The sequence below is a fragment of the Pseudophryne corroboree genome, chromosome 6 (assembly GCF_028390025.1).
Source record: "Pseudophryne corroboree isolate aPseCor3 chromosome 6, aPseCor3.hap2, whole genome shotgun sequence".
Taxonomy (NCBI): domain Eukaryota; kingdom Metazoa; phylum Chordata; class Amphibia; order Anura; family Myobatrachidae; genus Pseudophryne; species Pseudophryne corroboree.
In genome coordinates this window covers 103,866,088-103,885,473 of record NC_086449.1, presented here as the reverse complement: position 1 = coordinate 103,885,473, position 19,386 = coordinate 103,866,088, and the positions used below count along the sequence as shown (strand labels likewise).

Sequence of the window (19,386 nt, the reverse complement as noted above, 5' to 3'; positions counted from 1 at the left end):
TCCCCTCTTTCAATTGTTGTGGCCAATTAGGGATTATGGTTTGGTGATCACCAGATGTTGGGAAATCCAGAGATGGTACAAATGTCCTCCATCCTGGCATCAATAACATAAAGGTCCACTCATCTGATGTGGTTGTCTATTTTTCAAAAAGGTATGCCTTGTTGGCCTACAACAGTATTCCTACACATTTTATGGTTTTCATTCAAACATATCAAAATAAACAGGTTTTGTCCTTATCAAGTGAAGAGTTTATTATGAAAACCTAGGTGCAAAAATTCCACTTTTTGCCATTGTGGAAAGGTGGATTAATGTAGAAGAGAGAACCACACACATTCTCTTTGGGTAGACTGGTTTTGCTGTTTTAGGAGAAATATGTAAACGAATGCTGTTCTCAGGACATTCAAGCAATAATTTGTGTGGGCACTGAATAAATAATTATTGGAACTGGAATATGACCGGCCCAAACAGTGCCAAAATACTGTAGGCACAGCAGCGACAGAGATAAAGTTGTGAGTTTCAGTGCAGTGTTATAGCCCAATAAAATACAGGTACATGATACATTATAGCACAATTAAAGAGCTAACAGTACACCATGTATTCTAACACAGCAAATGGCTGGCAATGGGATATATTATTGTGCAGTATATGGACGATAATAGGGGGTACTGATGTGCAGCATTGGAGGTATCATTGTGTAGTATTTGTTCACCAATGAGGGTAGTATTGTGTAGTATATGATTGGCAATGAGGTGGTATCACTGGGCAGTATACAGTTTGTAAAGGCGAGTGCATAACTGGGTAGTATATGGCTGGTAATGGCCAGGTATCACTGGGTACTATATGGCTGGTAATGGCCGGGTATCAGTGGGTACTATATGGCTGGTAATGGCCAGGTATCACTGGGTACTATATGGCTGGTAATGGCCAGGTATCACTGGGTACTATATGGCTGGTAATGGCCAGGTATCACTGGGTACTATATGGCTGGTAATAGCGGGGTATCACTGGTTACTATATGGCTGGTAATGGCCGGGTATCACTGGGTAGTATACGGCTGGTAATGGCCGGGTATCACTGGGTAGTATACGGCTGGTAATGGCGGGGTATCACTGGGTACTATATGGCTGGTAATGGCCGGGTATCACTGGGTAGTATACGGCTGGTAATGGCCGGGTATCACTGGGTAGTATACGGCTGGTAATGGCCGGGTATCACTTGGTAGTATACGGTTGGTAATGGCGGAGTATCACTGGGTAGTATACGGCTGGTAATGGCCAGGTATCATTGGCTAGTATACGGCTGGTAATGGCCGGGTATCACTGGGTAGTATACGGTTGGTAATGGCCGGGTATCACTGGGCAGTATACGGTTGGTAATGGTGGAGTATCACTGGGCAGTTTATGTTTGGTAATGGTGGGGTATAACTGGGTAGTATACAGTCGGTAATGGCGAAGCATCACTGGGTAGTATACGGTTGGTTATGGTGGGGTATCACTGGGTAGTATACGGTTGGTTATGGTGGGGTATCACTGGGCAGTATACGGTTGGTAATGGCGGAGTATCACTGGGCAGTATACAGTTGGTAATGGTGGGGTATCACTGGGTAGTATACGGTTGGTAATGGTGGGGTATCACTGGGTAGTATACGGCTGTAATGGTGGGGTATCACTGGGTAGTATACGGATGGTAATGGCGGGGTATCACTGGGCAGAATAGTCAGTAATGGCGGGCTATCACTGGGTAGTAAATGGGTGGTAATGGCGGTATATCATTGTGCAATATGTAAGGTATCTCAGCAATATATGAATGGAATTGGAAGGTTTTTCTGCAGTATGTATAAATGGTGGGAAAATAAGATTTTACTTACCGGTAAATCTATTTCTCGTAGTCCGTAGTGGATGCTGGGGACTCCGTAAGGACCATGGGGAATAGACGGGTTCCGCAGGAGACAGGGTACTTTAAGAAAGAATTTGGATACTGGTGTGCTCTGGCTCCTCCCTCTATGTCCCTCCTCCAGACCTCAGTTAGAGAAACTGTGCCCGGAAGAGCTGACAGTACAAGGAAAGTATTTTGGAATCCAGGGCAAGACTCATACCAGTCACACCGTATAACTCGTGATAAACTTACCCAGTTAACAGTACGAACAACAACGGAGCATCAGATCAACCCTGATGCAACCAACATAACCCTTATTTAAGCAATAACTATATACAAGTATTGCAGAAGAAGTCCGCACTTGGGACGGGCGCCAGCATCCACTACGTACTACGAGAAATAGATTTACCGGTAAGTAAAATCTTATTTTCTCTAACGTCCTAGTGGATGCTGGGGTCTCCGTAAGGACCATGGAGATTATACCAAAGCTCCCAAACGGGCGGGAGAGTGCGGATGACTCTGCAGCACCGAATGAGCAAACACAAGGTCCTCTCCTTAGCCAGGGTATCAAACTTGTAGAACTTTGCAAAAATGTTTAAACCTGACCAAGTAGCCGCTCGGCAAAGCTGTAATGCCGAGACCCCTCGGGCAGCCGCCCAAGAAGAGCCCACCTTCCTTGTGGAATGGGCCTTAACTGATTTAGGCAGCGGCAACCCAGCCGCAGACTGAGCCAGCTGAATCGTGTTACAGATCCAGCGAGCAATAGTTTGCTTTGAAGCAGGCGCCCCAAGCTTGTTGGAAGCATACAGGATAAACAAAGATTCTGTTTTCCCGACCCTAGCTGTTCTGGCTACATAAACCTTCAAAGCCCTGACCACATCTAGTAACTCGGAATCCTCCAAGTCACGAGTAGCCACAGGCACCACAATAGGTTGGTTCATATGAAAGGACGACACCACTTTTTTTAGCAGAAATTGTGGACGGGTCCGCAATTCTGCCCTGTCCATATGGAAAACCAGATAGGGGCTTTTATGTGACAAAGTCGCTAATTCTGACACACGCCTAGCTGAAGCCAAGGCTAATAGCATGACCACCTTCCACGTGAGAAATTTTAACTCCACGGTTTTGAGTGGCTCAAACCAGTGTGACTTCAGGAAACTCAACACCACGTTAAGATCCCAAGGTGCCACTGGAGGCACAAAAGGGGGCTGAATATGCAGCACTCCCTTTACAAACGTCTGGACTTCAGGAAGAGAAGCCAGTTCTTTTTGAAAGAAAATGGATAGAGCCGAAATATGGACCTTAATGGAACCCAATTTTAGGCCCAAAGTCACTCCCGACTGTAGGAAGTGAAGGAAACGGCCCAGCTGGAATTCCTCCGTAGGGGCATTCCTGGCCTCAAACCAAGCAACATATTTTCACCATATACGGTGATAATGTTTAGCCGTCACGTCCTTCCTAGCCTTTATCAGCGTAGGAATAACCTCATCCGGAATGCCTTTTTCTACTAGGATTCGGCGTTCAACAGCCATGCCGTCATACGCAGCCGCGGTAAGTCTTGGAACAGACAGGGCCCCTGTTGCAACAAGTCCTGTCTTAGAGGCAGAGGCCATGGGTCCTCTGTGAGCATTTCTTGCAGATCCGGATAGCAAGTCCTTCTTGGCCAATCCGGAACAATGAGTATTGTTCTCACTCTTCTTTTTCTTATGATTCTCAGCACCTTTGGTATGAGATGAAGAGGAGGAAATACATAAATTGACTGGAACACCCACGGTGTCACTAGTGCGTCTACAGCTATCGCCTGAGGGTCTCTTGACCTGGCGCAATATCTCTGTAGCTTTTTGTTGAGGCGGGATGCCATCATGTCCACCTGTGGCAGTTCCCACCGCCTTGCAATCTGCGTGAAGACTTCTTGAAGAAGTCCCCACTCTCCCGGGTGGAGGTCGTGCCTGCTGAGGAAGTCTGCTTCCCAGTTGTCCACTCCCGGAGTGAACACTGCTGATAGTGCTCTTACGCGATTCTCCGCCCAGCGAAGAATTCTGGTGGCTTCTACCATCGCCACCCTGCTCCTTGTGCCGCCTTGGCGGTTTACATGAGCCACCGTGGTGATATTGTCTGACTGAATCAGAACCAGTTGGTCGCGAAGCAGGGACTCCGCTTGACGTAGGGCGTTGTATATGGCCCTTAGTTCCAGGGTGTTGATGTTAAGGCAAGTCTCCTGACTTGACCACAGCCCTTGGAAATTTCTTCCCTATGTGACTGCCCCCCTACCCTCGGAGGCTTGCATCCGTGGTCACCAGGACCCAGTCCTGAAAGCCGAATCTGCGACCTTCGAGAAGGTGAGTACTCTGCAGCCACCACAGGAGAGACACCCTGGCCCTGGGGGATAGGGTGATTAACCGATGCATCTGAAGATGTGATCCGGACCACTTGTCCAGTAAGTCCCATTGGAAGGTCCTCGCATGGAACCTGCCGAAGGGAATGGCCTCGTATGATGCCACCATCCTTCCCAGGACTCGAGTGCAGTGATGCACTGACGCCTGTTTTGGTTTTAATAGATTCCTGACCAGTGTCACGAGCTCCTGAGCTCTCTCTATCAGGAGATAAACCCTTTTCAGGACTGTGTCTAGGATCATGCCTAGGAGAGGCAGATGAGCTGTAGGAACCAACTGCGACTTTGGAATATATAGAATCCAGCCGTGTTGCCGTTACACTTCCAGAGAAAGTGATACGCTGTTCAGCCACTGCTCTCTTGATCTCGCTTTTATGAGGAGATCGTCCAAGTACGTGATAATAGTGACCCTTGCTTCCGCAGGAGCACCATCATTTCCGCCATTACCTTGGTGAACATTCTCGGGGCCGTGGAGAGACCAAACAGCAACGTCTGAAATTGGTAATGACAATCCCGTACCGCAATTCTGAGGTACGCCGGATGAGGTAGATAAATGGGGACATGAAGGTATGCATCCTTTATGTCCCGAGTCACCATAAAATCTCCCCCTTTCAGGCTTGCAATGACCGCTCTTAGCGATTCCATCTTGAACTTGAACCCTTTCAGGTATATGTTCAGGGATTTTTAAATTCAATATGGGTCTGACCGAACCGTCCGGTTTCGGGACTACCACATGGTCGAATAATAACCCCCTCCTTGTTGAAGGAGGGGAACCTTGACCACCACCTGTTGCAGATACAATTTGTGAATTGCAGTTAACACTGTTTCCCTCTCGTGGGGGGAAGCCGGCAGGGCCGTCGGTGAGGGGGCATCTTCTCAAAGTCCAGCTTGTATCCCTGAGACACAAAATCTATTGCCCAGGTATCTTAACAGGGAGTGAACCCACTTGTGGCTGAACCTACGAAGGCGTGCCCCCACCGTGCCTAGCTCCGCCTGTGGAGCCCCAGCGACATGCGGTGGATTTTTGTAGAGGCCGGGGAGGATTTCTGTTCCTGGGAACTAGCTGTGTTGTGCAGCTTCTTTCCTCTGCCCCCGCCTCTGGCAAGAAAGGACGCAATTCGGACTTTGTTTCTTTGTTCGAAAGGCTGCATTTGATAATGTCGTGCTTTCCTAGGCTGTGTAGGAATATAAGGCAAAATATCAGAATTACCAGCATAACTGTGGAGACCAGGGGGGTAATTCCAAGTTGATCGCAGCAGGATTTTTGATAGCAATTGGGCAAAACCATGTGCACTGCAGGAGGGGCAGATATAACATGTGCAGCGAGAGATAGATTTGGGTGGGGTGTGTTCAATCTGCAATCTAATTTGCAGTGTAAAAATAAAGCAACCAGTATTTACCCTGCACAGAAATAAAATAACCCACCCAAATCTAACTCTCTCTGCACATGTTATATCTGCCTCCCCTGCAGTGCACATGGTTTTGCCCAATTGCTATCAAAAATCCTGCTGCGATCAACTTGGAATTACCCCCCAGGTCCGAGAACCCTTCTCCACATAATCCTCAGCCTTCCATATGCCTCTTAAGTCGGCATCATCTGTCCATTGCATATTCTACAGGACACGTAAAGCAGAAATCGACATAGCTTTGACTCTAGGACCCAGTATACTCATGTCTCTTTGGGCATGATATATATATATATATATATACATACATATACATACACACAGTTCCAGACCCGGCACTCCTAAGATAATTCAAATTAAACGCCCGGTGCCTTCATAAGCAAAAGCAATTGCATGTATAGTTACGAGTAAAGCGGCACTCTCAGGTCTTCATTCAAGAAAGACAGGACATCACCCCGTCAAGCAACGTTTCGGTTTTATTTGAAAAAACCGTCTTCAGGCTTACATAACAGTACACAAACAAAATTCTTACCTATATAGCAGCATATCACCATGTGCAGATCGTGCCAGGTGTGCACAGCGTCCATTTCCGCCAAAGCGTCAATTTCCGCTGACATCACCTGGAACGCAAAGTAACCACTGTGTATTAACCCTTCACCAACAAATCATATTCAAGTGACAGAGACATGGACACATATATTTCAAAAGTCAATAAACACAATAGTGCAAATTAACTAATTCATTATTACATAATGATGACTATATGCAGTCAGACATGTAAGGATACAAATACTTATGCAACGGTGATTGTTTTTGTAGTTAAAAACTAAAACATAACTCATTACAACCAGCCTTTAAAACAAAAAAACTGGAGAAAGACAATGTTTCATTTAATCCATGTGGGGCTATGGTATTTAGAAAATAGATCCACCTGGTTTCACACCGCAACAACGCTTTGTTGCGATCACCCCCCCTGCGTCCTTCAGGGATGTGATCGATCATTTTATACCTTAAGCTAGATAAATTGTGACCCTTAGCTTTGAAGTGCTTGGCAACAGGTTGTTCCGAAACCCTGCCTTCTAGGGCTAATTTGATGGCACTCCTGTGTTGTGCCATCCTCTCTTTGAAGGTACAAGAGGTTTTACCTACATAAAGGAGTCCACATGGACACTTTATGTAGTATACTACAAAACGAGTGGTACAAGTTAGACAGTGTGTTATTTTGATTGCTTTACCCGAATGCGGGTGATAACATGTATCACCAGTTTCCAAGTAAATACATGTTGTGCAGCCTAGGCATCTATAATTGCCAGGCTTTTTACTCAAAAAAAGGTACTTAAAAGTACAAGGGTACTTAAAAACATATACGTATGGATCAAGTAAAATCAAGTAAAAAAAGGTCAAGTAAAAAAATTTTTTTCAAGTAAAAAAATTTTTTTTGGAATACGTAAAAATTTTTACAAGGATAAGAGGATTAACTTAGCTTTAAGAAACAGCAGGGGATTGGTGCACCAATCCCCTGCTGTTTCTTAAAGCTAAGTTAATCCTTTTATCCTTGTAAAAATGTTTACGTATTCCAAAAAATAATTTTTACTTGAAAAAAAATTTTTTACTTGACCTTTTTTTACTTGATTTTACTTGATCCATACGTTTATGTTTTTAAGTACCCTTGTTTTACTCTCATATATTAAAAAAAATTTTAACATTTTTTTAAAAAAATAAATCTTTTAAACTTTTAGATATTTGTGTGCCTTTTACCATTGTTTAACAACACTGAGCGCCGAACCCTATCTCTCCAACTCTCTATATATATATATATATATATATATATATATATATATATATATATATATATATATATATATATATACTAGGGTTTCAATCTCTGCTGATAAGGTACCTGTCCACGCTGCCACAGCGCTATAAACCCATGCCGACACAATCGCCGGTCTGAGTAGTGTACCAGAATGTGCACGCTATCTGCAGGATCCCTGAGAATAGCTGTTACATCAGGGCTACCTTTTGGGCAAACGTGACACCCTAGGGGAAGATTCCCATCCTATCCTGGCCCTAGTGGGGAAAGGATACTGCCTGAGAATTCTTTGTGGGAAACTGCAGTCTCTTGTCTGGAGATTCCCGCTCTTTTTCATCATGAGAGGAGGAAAATTTACCTCAGCTTTCTTCCCCTTAAACATGTGTACACTTGTGTCAGGGACAGATGAGTCATCAGTGATATGCAAATCATCTTTTATTACAATAATCATATTGAATACTTTTCTGCCATTTTGGCTGTAACTTTGCATTATCGTAGTCGACACTGGAGTCAACCTCCGTGTCGATATGAGTGTTTATTATTTTGGATAGTGAGCATTGAGAGACTCTGAAGGTCTCTGTGACATAGGGACAGACATGGGTAGATTTCCTGTCTGTTCTCTAATCTTTTGTGCAATAAATTCACCTTAGCACTTAATTACACATATCTAAACAGGTGTCGGCGTTGTCGACGGAGACACCCTCACACACACATATTTGCTCTATCTCCTCCTTAGGGGAGCCTTTTTACCTCAGACATGTCGACACACACGTACCGACACACCACACACTCAGGGAATGCTCATCTGAAGACAATTCCCCCATAAGGCCCTTTGGAGAGACAGAGAGAGAGTATGCCAGCACACACCCCAGCGCTATTAACCCAGGAATAACACGGTAACTTAATGTTAACCCAGTAGCTGCTGTTTATATTGATTTTTGCGCCTAATTATGTGCCCCCCCTCTCTTTTTACCCTCTTCTACCGTGTAACTGCAGGGGGAGAGACTGGGGAGCTTCCTCTCAGCGGTGCTGTGGAGAAAAAACATGGCGCTGGTGAGTGCTGAGGAAGAAGCCCCGCCCCCTCAGCGGCGGGCTTCTGTCCCGCGTTTCTGTGTAAAAAATATGGCGGGGGCCCATGCATATATACAGTGCCCAACTGTATATATGCCCACTTTTGCCAAGAGGTCTCTAATTGCTGCCAAGGGCGCCCTCCCTGCGCCCTGCACCCTACAGTGACCAGAGTATGTGGGTTTAGTGTGGGAGCAATGGCGCACAGCTGCAGTGCTGTGCGCTACCTCATATGAAGACTGGAGTCTTCTGCCGCCGATTTCGAAGTCTTCTTGCTTCTGTCACCGGCTTCTGTCTTCCGGCTCTGCGAGGGGGACGGCGGCGCGGCTCCGGGATCGGACGACCAAGGGTGCGATCCTGTGTACGATCCCTCTGGAGCTAATGGTGTCCAGTAGCCTAAGAAGCAGGACCTATCTTCAGTGAGTAGGGCTGCTTCTCTCCCCTCAGTCCCACGTAGCAGAGAGTCTGTTGCCAGCAGAACTCTCTGAAAATAAAAAAAAACCTAACAAAATACTTTCTTTTTAGCAAGCTCAGGAGAGCTCACTAAGTTGCACCCAGCTCGTCCGGGCACAGATTCAAACTGAGGTCTGGAGGAGGGACATAGAGGGAGGAGCCAGAGCACACCAGTATCCAAATTCTTTCTTAAAGTGCCCTGTCTCCTGCGGAGCCCGTCTATTCCCCATGGTCCTTACGGAGTCCCCAGCATCCACTAGGACGTTAGAGAAATGGGGGTTCAGAGACATGGCAGCAAATCAGTTCTCTTATTCATTTAAATGAATATAGGTCTTCAGAAGCTTTATCATTACAAAACAGACAGTTGCAGCTTTTGTTTGCAAATATATTTTGACCGTAACAAAAAGCTGTACAAAACTGGCATCATAAGAGCAACTCACCTGGTACTCTCCATATGTGCTCTCCGGGTCAGTAAATGGGACCAGCCTTTCATCGCACATAGCTACTTTCCACCCTTCTGTATTGAGCCCTGCAGTTTTGGGTAATTCCCGGCTTAGCAGCTGAACCAAGCTTCCACCCGATAAGCCCAGATGGAAGCTATTTTTGCCCCTAGATTCATGTACCAGGAGCTGTGACAGTGAGAGAGCAAGCTCCGCTGGCGAGGGGAACACACGGATCTGACGGCTGGAGGACATCACAGATCTGGAGAGAAATCCACAAACAACAGATTCTAACTCAGTGTCAACAAATAAAATCTGATACGTGTGTAATAATATGTACCAAAAAAAAATAATGTCACTGACACAACATCAATAGGGTGACATGTATCTAGTGCATTAGAAGAGTGTTAAATTCCTCTCAATGTGGTGCATGCAGCTATGTTATTAATACAGACACCAAGAAGTCTTTATGATTTTCTAGATTAGAATCTGTTTTTTTATCTTCTCTGTTCCAGAAAATTGGACATCTGAGAACTAATCAAACACACTTTAATATTGCCCTGTTCTAAAATATCCACCTCACTAACCACTCCTGCCACTGGGCTGGGCATCACCGACTAGCTCTGCAGGGAAAGGACTATATTTCCCCATATCCAGAAGTCATCCTCGGCTGGTCAGCTGTGTGGTTAGCAGTGCTGGCCGTCTACAATGTCTGCTACTTACCTGGGGGTTGGGACAGCAGCACTGTAAAACTTCCCTGACCCAGTTATGCTGCTTGAAGAACAGAGTAAGGTCCGATTACATGTGATTGGCATGTGATTTTTCCCTCATGTTACAATGACTCGGCAATTAACTGTATAAATAAGTACCGAAGGGTGAAGCTTGCACTTGTGGCTACAAGTATAGTTTAGGGCTTGGCTAAACCATAATTCCACCCCTGTGTCAGTGAAATGTTGACAGAAGGTGGAGAACTCATGCTTTAGCAGCTCTGGTGAGGAATCCTGTAGTAAATAGGAATCTATAGCAGAAAAGTTAATAAATAAATAAAACACATCTATAGCTAAATCTATGGCAGAAATCCCCCAAAACAACACACAACGATGTTAGACGATTACCATTAGACTCTCCCTTTTTTAATCCGAGGGCATAAACTAAATGTCATCAATTTATGCGCAATGCATGGAAACCAATGACAGACTCTCTAATCAGGTCTGGGATATGGTAAACATGTTCCTTCTGGGAACTAATTGATTTAGCTGGGTCCCTGCAATCAGACACAGATGCTTCCAGACAATATCATCTATAGGTTGGGAGTGGCTCTCAGAGGAAAACAGTTTCCTAGGTAACCAGATCAAACACCACAGGAGTCCTCTGTGGCGCTGAGCCATTAACTTTATACTTGTAATGGCTGCATGAATCCTGGTAGCTGGAGACCATTGTAATCCTCAGGGCACAGTTGATTTTCAGGAAGGATAGAAACAAAGAAAAACATTTAATGATGCATCAACACTTAAAAAGCCACTAAACCTAAAATTTGAGTAAAACAATATATACACACAGTATAGATTGCAAAAATGTAACCATCCTCTTAATACTAGAGGCACATACTAATAAGACCATCAGAATACACACGCCTAAATCTCCTTGCACCTGGATCGTGTTAGAAATGAATTTGCAACCTGTAGCTCTTCTGCTGTTGTAAACTGTAAGACCCCGAATATCCTGTTAACCAAAGGCTGGAACTAAAATTCCTTGTAGGGTATGCTGGGAGTTGTAGTTGCCTAAGTTTGATGTACTATATTGATTCACATACACCAGCCCTATCACGGTGACTTAAACACAGTCTTCACTCTGGAAACCAGATTCATAGGCTTACCATACTATCCCTTTAAACTGGGACACTCATGTATTACACAGGTTCTGTGGCTGATTAAAACCAGGTGACATGCAGGCTTGAAGTCAGCCAGCCACAGAACCTGTGTAATTCATAAGTGCCCGAGTTTAACGGGATAGGATGGTATGTGAGAATTTAAACATAAAAATATTAAATAATAAAATAGGAAATGTGTATAGATGCAGGAGCCACACACCTTTTACTGGTTTAAGCATAAACTGCAAACACAAGAAGCAAAAAAAAAAAAAAAAAAATCAGATTAAAAGAATAAATACAATTATATATCGCATAAATTCACCAAGCATACATTTTCATGTATACAAAATAAAAAATAAAAATAAAAATCACGCACCAAAAGCAGGTATTAATAAACAATTTAACAAAAATATGTATGTTACCAAACAGGGAAGGGGCAGGCTGCCGCTGTTGGGCAACTATAAGTCGCAGCATGCCCTGTCCCTAACTAAATGTCCATGTATGGGGTGTAACAGGTCATCTAAGTACAGAATATTAGCTAGATCTCCCATGAGATCCCTGATGCAATGAGACATCACTAGATCCCACTGTATCTGCAGGAGTGTGAGATATATTGTAACATACGTATAAATCCATTAACAGATTGAGAGAATACAATAGCTCTACACCTGTTACAGGCACCAAGCATAAGCACCACAGAACGCTTAATAGAGCAGCATGACCCACGCCCACACACATATACTTGTATTATGCATGCAATTACACTCAGCATGAATACATTGACTCGAGCTGTGTGTGGAAAGGAACATGCACACTCCTCCACACACTAATAGCAGATTAATAATATGAATACTGTACCGAGCACACACTGAGCTGCAGAATGAGATGAAAAAAGAAGGGAACTGCCAGGTGAGTGGGCGGAAGTGACGTCATCTATTCTTACCTGTGTGGCCTCAGTAAGGGCGGAAGTGTACAGGAGGCACTCGCCCACCAGTTGTTATGAGCAGAGCTGCGCTGCGTTTCGTGTAACAGGCTCGGAGGAAGTGAGGAGAGATAGGGCGGAAATACCTCGATGTGATCACAGGGAACTGGCAGATCTGCCCATGATTGTTGATGATAGTATTGCAAGAGCAGTCTTCTGTATTGTGTAACTACACTGCAACTGTTTGTGCAACGAAGCCTGGAGAGACTTGGCAGGGCCTGAGCTATGTTACAGTTACTTGTTTGATAAATATTTAAGTAGTCTCTACAAAGGTTACTGTATAAATAATAGTACATAATCTGTACTAAATATTATTTATAGACTGACCATCTTACAGATCTTTCTGATTCCAGCTACATGTTTAAAGATTTCACGTATCCAAATAATTACACTTTCTCTAACGTCCTAAGTGGATGCTGGGGACTCCTTAAGGACCATGGGGATTAGCGGCTCCGCAGGAGACTGGGCACAACTAAAGAAAGCTTTAGGACTACCTGGTGTGCACTGGCTCCTCCCACTAAGACCCTCCTCCAGACCTCAGTTAGAGTCTTGTGCCCGGCTGAGCTGGATGCACACTAGGGGCTCTCCTGAGCACCTAGAAAGAAAGTATATTTAGGTTTTTTATTTTCAGTGAGATCTGCTGGCAACAGACTCACTGCAGCGAGGGACTAAGGGGAGAAGAAGCGAACCTACCTAACAGGTGGTAGTTTGGGCTTCTTAGGCTACTGGACACCATTAGCTCCAGAGGGATCGACCACAGGACCCGACCTTGGTGTTCGTTCCCGGAGCCGCGCCGCCGTCCCCCTTACAGAGCCAGAAGCACGAAGAGGTCCGGAAAATCGGCGGCAGAAGACTTCGGTCTTCACCAAGGTAGCGCACAGCACTGCAGCTGTGCGCCATTGCTCCTCATGTACACCTCACACTTCGGTCACTGATGGGTGCAGGGCGCTGGGGGGGGGGCGCTCTGAGGGCAATAAATAACACCTTGGCTGGCAAATATACATCATATATAGTCATAGAGGCTATATAGATGTAAAATTACCCCTGCCAGTATTACAGAAAAAGCGGGAGAAAGTCCGCCAAAAAGGGGGCGGGGCTTCTCCCTCAGCACACTGGCGCCATTTTCTCTTCACAGTGCAGCTGGAAGACAGCTCCCCAGGCTCTCCCCTGTAGTTTTCAGGCTCAAAGGGTTAAAAAGAGAGGGGGGGCACTAAATTTATGCGCAATATATGTATACAAGCAGCTATTTGGGGAAAAATCACTCAGTTATAGTGTTAATCCCTGCATTATATAGCGCTCTGGTGTGTGCTGGCATACTCTCTCTCGGTCTCCCCAAAGGACTTTGTGGGGTCCTGTCCTCAGTCAGAGCATTCCCTGTGTGTGTGCGGTGTGTCGGTATGGCTGTGTCGCCATGTTGGATGAGGAAGGTTACGTTGAGGCGGAGCAGAGGCCGATAAATGGGATGTCGCCCCCTGTGGGGCCGACACCAGAGTGGATGGATAGGTGGAAGGTATTAACCGACAGTGTCAACTCCTTACATAAAAGGCTGGATGACGTAACAGCTGTGGGACAGCCGGCTTCTCAGCCCGCGCCTGCCCAGGCGTCTCAAAGGCCATCAGGGGCTCAAACAACGCCCGTTACCTCAGATGGCAGACACAGATGTCGACACGGAGTCTGACTCCAGTGTCGACGAGGTTGAGACATATACACAATCCACTAGGAACATCCGTTACATGATCTCGGCAATGAAAAATGTGTTACGCATTTTCTGACATGAACCCAAGTACCACATAAAAGGGGTTTTATTTTTGGGGAGAAAAAGCAGCCAGTGTTTTGTTCCCCCATCAGATGAATGAATGAAGTGTGTAAAGAAGCGTGGTTTCCCCCGATAAGAAACTGGTAATTTCTAAAAAGTGACAATGCTAAATTCCTTTGTCGTATAAACAACCCTTAATGAAGTCTAAGAACACTGTACGCTGTTCACTTAAGAAGTACCGGAAGGGTACGCTAGTTGCGTAACGATCGCTCAGCCGTAGGCGAGACGCTCAAGCGTCACGTTCGCTCACGGCCCAGTGATCACAGGACAGCACGTTGTTGGCTATGACTAGAGTAATGATTCGCTATGGCGTAGCGGACGCTCGAGACCACGAGGAGATCACCAGCGGCGCAGACGCTCACAACGCTATACCTTTATGTCTAAACGTTATACCAATGAAATGCACAGAATACCTTAATGTGAATACAGGGTGTAAGTGCAACCTTGTGTAACCTGACTAACTACAAAGCTGCTTGAGCGTCTCCGACGCTCAAGTGAACACTTAACACTATAGGAAATACACAGATACTGGTTTAGGGTCCAAAGCCTATTAACTGTATTATAACTATTATACTTGCAAAAAGAATCACAGTACAAATGATACACTACAATATAACAGAGACTTCCTAACCAAATAACTATACAAGAAATACAATACAATACTATGCTGATCTAATACAGTACAATACTAGTCAATGGGAGATACGAGAGAAAGAGAAGGGAGAGAGACGGAGAGAGAGAGAGATTGGCTCACAGTAAGACAATATGATTACGGAGAGAAAACTTACGCACAAGGGGAAACGATCGCATGCGCCTGGACATCCAGCACCCGATTTTCAGCAATGAGAACCGTTGAAGAGTGAGAGCTGGATGTGGTCGGCCTGCCTATTTATGCCCCACACACAATGCAATCCAATGGTCCCTACAATCTTGTCGTCCATTGGACACAGGAATCCGGCTTTGCATCATAACAAAAGGTCATAGGTTGATTCATACAGGTGGGCTGTGACGATTTCCAACAGCTCAGGTGGGTGGGAAACTGGGTTTCCCGCCGCATACCTGAGTATGTGTAAATAATAGAAATGGACATAAACTTTTTATGTCCATAACTATCCGCACGAGCGATTAATACGCTCCAAACCAACACCGGAATATTGTTAATTAAATACTCTTCCGATGGGTACCAAACACTGCTATATGATTCCTGTTAGACCCTTCGTACCATACAAAGAGGGATTCCTCCGTTCAGGGACGTTTTATGTTAACTAAACTTTCAGAAATCATTAAAGGGATCATGATCTATAAACTACATTAATTATGAAAATGTGTAACGAATGAGTCGCACGCTACGACTACATAAACTCTACCGTAAATACGCATACCGTGCGCCCGCGGGTGCACGCTATTGCGGGTATGCGCCTTCACGGGAGAGCGTACGCATGCGCAGCGCGGACCAGTGTGCGGTGCAAATATGGCAACGTGCATAGAGATATTTTTCTGACTTTGACAGTCCACCCTTTGGCAGTCAATAATAACTGCCACCTTCTAAAACATTTCAAAAGGAGAAAAATATATGTCAGGGGTTAATTCATTTCCATGGTTGGGTAGGGGAGAAGAGTGGAGTAGGTGTGAAGAGGGTATGACCTAGTGAGAAAACAGAAGCATGTGTGTATGAGTCCATGTTTGGAGGGTCATGTATCATCGTGCCGTACGTGTGGTAAATCAAGCTTCGAAGTATTGCGAAGTATACATTTGAATTCCTTCTTATCCTGTGGTACAGGTCTGTGGATGGGCTGTCAAACTTTACCGAGCTCTTTTCGGATTTTTTTTTTTTTTTTTGAACAAAATGGGGAGCACATTTTAGTTGATGATACATGAATGGGGGAATATGTGATTGTTGATATCTGTGCCTGTATTCCCTATACTATGTGTGTTATTACCTGAGGGTTGTAGAGATGAAAATGAAGAACACTTATGGAAACTGCAATGATATTCTATGTCAGGTAAATGTACATCTGTCGTCGAAGTTTTGTTCGGTATCAGTTGAAAGTCGTCTTCTTTGCGCTGTTTTGCTCCTTAGGCATGAGCAACAAGCTTTGTCAGTGCCATCAGATTTACAATGAATGTTGGGCTAGCGTGAGTTTAAAAATACTAGGGAAACTGGGGATCCATGGCAAAGTTCATCAAGTGTCCATTTCTCAAGTGGTCAAAACTCTTTCTTTGGTCCATCCGTTGTCTGTATAGCGTCTCGTCAACTTCCTCGTCCAAGGGGGTCTTGTTATCTTGGAGAAAAGCAGAAAAAAAAACAGGTGAAAGAAACGGACCGTATAATCGCATTTTCATCACATCCTGGTTTCTATCATTGGGTCATAAATCAGATCCAGGTTAATTATGGTTTCCTCACTCCTCAAGCTCATCACTTTTGTACTTTGTTTGCACCTCATTAAAGCCTGCCCGCATCTAAATATCAATCCAATCGATATAACGACACCCAAGATACATAGTAGAAACTTTCCAACATCCATTATGACTCCTTGAGCCCAGTCTCCTAAACCGGAGAACCAATTTCGCGGGTTCAACCATGACACCCAACCAGTCAGCTCATTACCTACAGCAGCAAGGGTGAGATTGTGTTTTCGACGAAATTCCCACTTTAATTGCAGAATATCGTCCATCTTTTGGTCTATGACCTCTACCGGATCCTCGGTGCTATTTGTGATATACGTGCAACACTTTATGCCGTACTGTGTTGCCAATGTAACACAATATCCGCCTGTTACTGCTGTAAGATAATTAAGAACCATCCTATGCTGAACTAGTTCTGTTTTATAGGCTTGAAGTTCTCTTCCAGTGTATCTAAACGTGTCATCATACATTTCAGTGATATTATCTAACAAATTGACGAGTGCGGAAATGTATCTATAATTCATCACTCCTCGAGCGGTGCGAGTGAAATCTAACGCTACCAGAACCTGAATCCCGGTGGATTCATGGATAAGATCAGAGGCCGGATGCTCTAACCTTTCTGACAGTTGTCTTTTAACTCGGTGCTCGTAATGAGTGTGAGTATAAGGAGCTTGGGCACCACGGTGTATATCCTTCATTTTGTCATGTGTAACAGTCATCACTTCAGGCAATACTTTTCCAATATAACACAATCCTTCAGAGTTTGGGGCAAGCCACCTGTACGCCTTTCTCCCGCATATGAAATATGCATCATCGGGGAGAACATATGGGACGGAGAAGGACATTACCATGTTACACACCTTCCAGGTGAACTCTCCTGACCCTAATTCTTCCATCTGCTTAATGCACGTATCAGTTTGTACGATATGTGCACAGTATCCTGGTGATACCTCTCCAACTCTAGTAATCCTATTTCCTAAGGTATATCGATACCGGAAAGATTTTCCTCTACTGGCTATGTGGCGTACAAGCACTGTATCTGTAGGCATTCTATCTGCTCTGTGTGAAAAGGTCATGGTAAGGTTGCTCCATGACACTTCCCAATTTCCCGGCTTACGGGGATTGGAGATATTAAAACATAAGAGGGACCTATCCACATGGTATTGGTGGAGCTTCAAACTAGGAGGGCTGGAGATGTTAAACCTCCGATCCACCGGTCTCCCACCACTTAGCTCAAGTACCTCCCCTAACGTTAAAGGAAATGGTACTAGCCCTGATTTGCTGTGACCCTGAGGTACTTGAGAGCATACCCAACAATCTGTTTGGTTTAACACGTTACCCACTAAGGAGTGATAGTCACTCAATGGATGCTGGTCCATATGGATATTAAGACTGGATTGGCATTTCTTTATGCATCCAGCTTCAACCATTGTCACAGAGCCTACAGATACAGTTTTTCTTTTTGAACTAACAATCCTTCAAAGAAAATGTTTACAGATAACATGGTTGTTAGATCGTGCCCGGTACTCGCCTTTGCTTGGTGATTGGGTTGCTATTGGAAATTTACACCTCCGTCTCAGTCATCAGGACCTTTCTGGATCCTTTCTCGACCTCACTGGTACTCTCACCGAAACAGACTGCTCTGGTCAACATCATGGTTAACGGGAAAATCCATATCACAGTCTCTTGGGGCAAGTCCATCTTACAGGAGGAGAAAAGAAGAAATTTGTAAAGGGGGTATAAGAAAACAGTTTGAGGGGGAGAGAACTTGTTACGATAATAAGTTCTCTCGTCTTGTTGTTCTTCTTGTTCTGCTGTCCTCTCAAAGGTGCTGTCTCTCAGTCTTCCAAACGAACATTCTGGTGATGCAATATTCCTTCCTAACCGGCGATCTTTCTGTAAGGAGAAAAAAATCTGGCATTACCATTGGTCCAACTGAGGGGTGACATACCATCTTTAAACCATGGAAACATGAGTGGGAAGAGAGAGACAACAAAAAACAAAAGAGATAGAGAACAATTCATGTGCATATATACATTACATAACTCGACAATAACCACCAATAAGAAAAGAGAAACAAAGCATTTTTAAACATTGTCAACATTAAGAAAACATTGTTAGCATTAGAAAAACATTGTCAGACTTATTAGGCTGTCATATCTATGTGTCTACTGGTCTCCTTGAGCAGTCCCTCCCCACCAGCACCTGCATTACTCCACTGTCTGTATCTGGCCAGAAATACATTGTGGCGGAGGTCATGCTGGGGTTTGGTAGACTTCTGCAAGGACCAAGTGGGTATGCAATGTGTGAATTCTTACCAATACTCGTCAGAGATGGGGATAGAGAGAGAGAGAGAAAAAAAAACATTTCACTGATACATTTACAACGTTTCACCTGGTCATTCCTGTGTCTTTCAGTGAATGACCTCCCAATTTATTAACCGTTACCTCAGGCTTACCATCAGTCGTATGATCACCTTTCTTGACTACCTATCATGGGTGTGGCTCAAAATTCTTCCTATGTGATCCCTGCTTGTAATTTGGTGTGTCATAACTTTTGCTCATTTTCATGTCTAGGGGGTCTGATTTTATGTGGGCTGTTGCAGTTACTGGCATAATGCCCTTCTCTTTTGCACAGATCACAAATCCTTAAGTTCCTCCATGTGCCAATGGCCTGGGGTTTTGGTTGATTTGATGCCTCCTCAAACGCTTGGATGCTCATCACCATCAACCGCTTTCCCTGTACCTACCTGATTCCTTGGATACCATGATTATGTCGTTGTCTAGGGGGTTGGTATGGCTTCTGTGAATCTTTGATCATACAGTTAGATCTTTCCTAGGATCTGGGTAATCAGACATGATTGAT

The 19,386-nt window shown here is 44.5% G+C and overlaps 1 protein-coding gene across 7 annotated transcripts in view; it reads right to left on the bottom strand.

Annotated features, from left to right (window-relative positions):
* Positions 1 to 19,386, bottom strand: part of PGLS (6-phosphogluconolactonase) — a 176,505-nt gene that overhangs the window by 47,686 nt on the left and 109,433 nt on the right. For 2 of the 7 annotated variants that reach the window (XM_063931574.1, XM_063931575.1), the window contains exon 2: positions 9,448 to 9,709. In XM_063931574.1, the coding sequence (XP_063787644.1) occupies positions 9,448 to 9,709 (262 nt within the window). Of the gene's footprint in view, positions 1 to 9,447; positions 9,710 to 10,025; positions 10,090 to 10,170; positions 10,278 to 11,985; positions 12,021 to 12,175; positions 12,349 to 19,386 lie in introns of those variants that run through there. The other 5 variants (XM_063931578.1, XM_063931576.1, XM_063931572.1 and 2 more) reach the window with 5 other exon arrangements.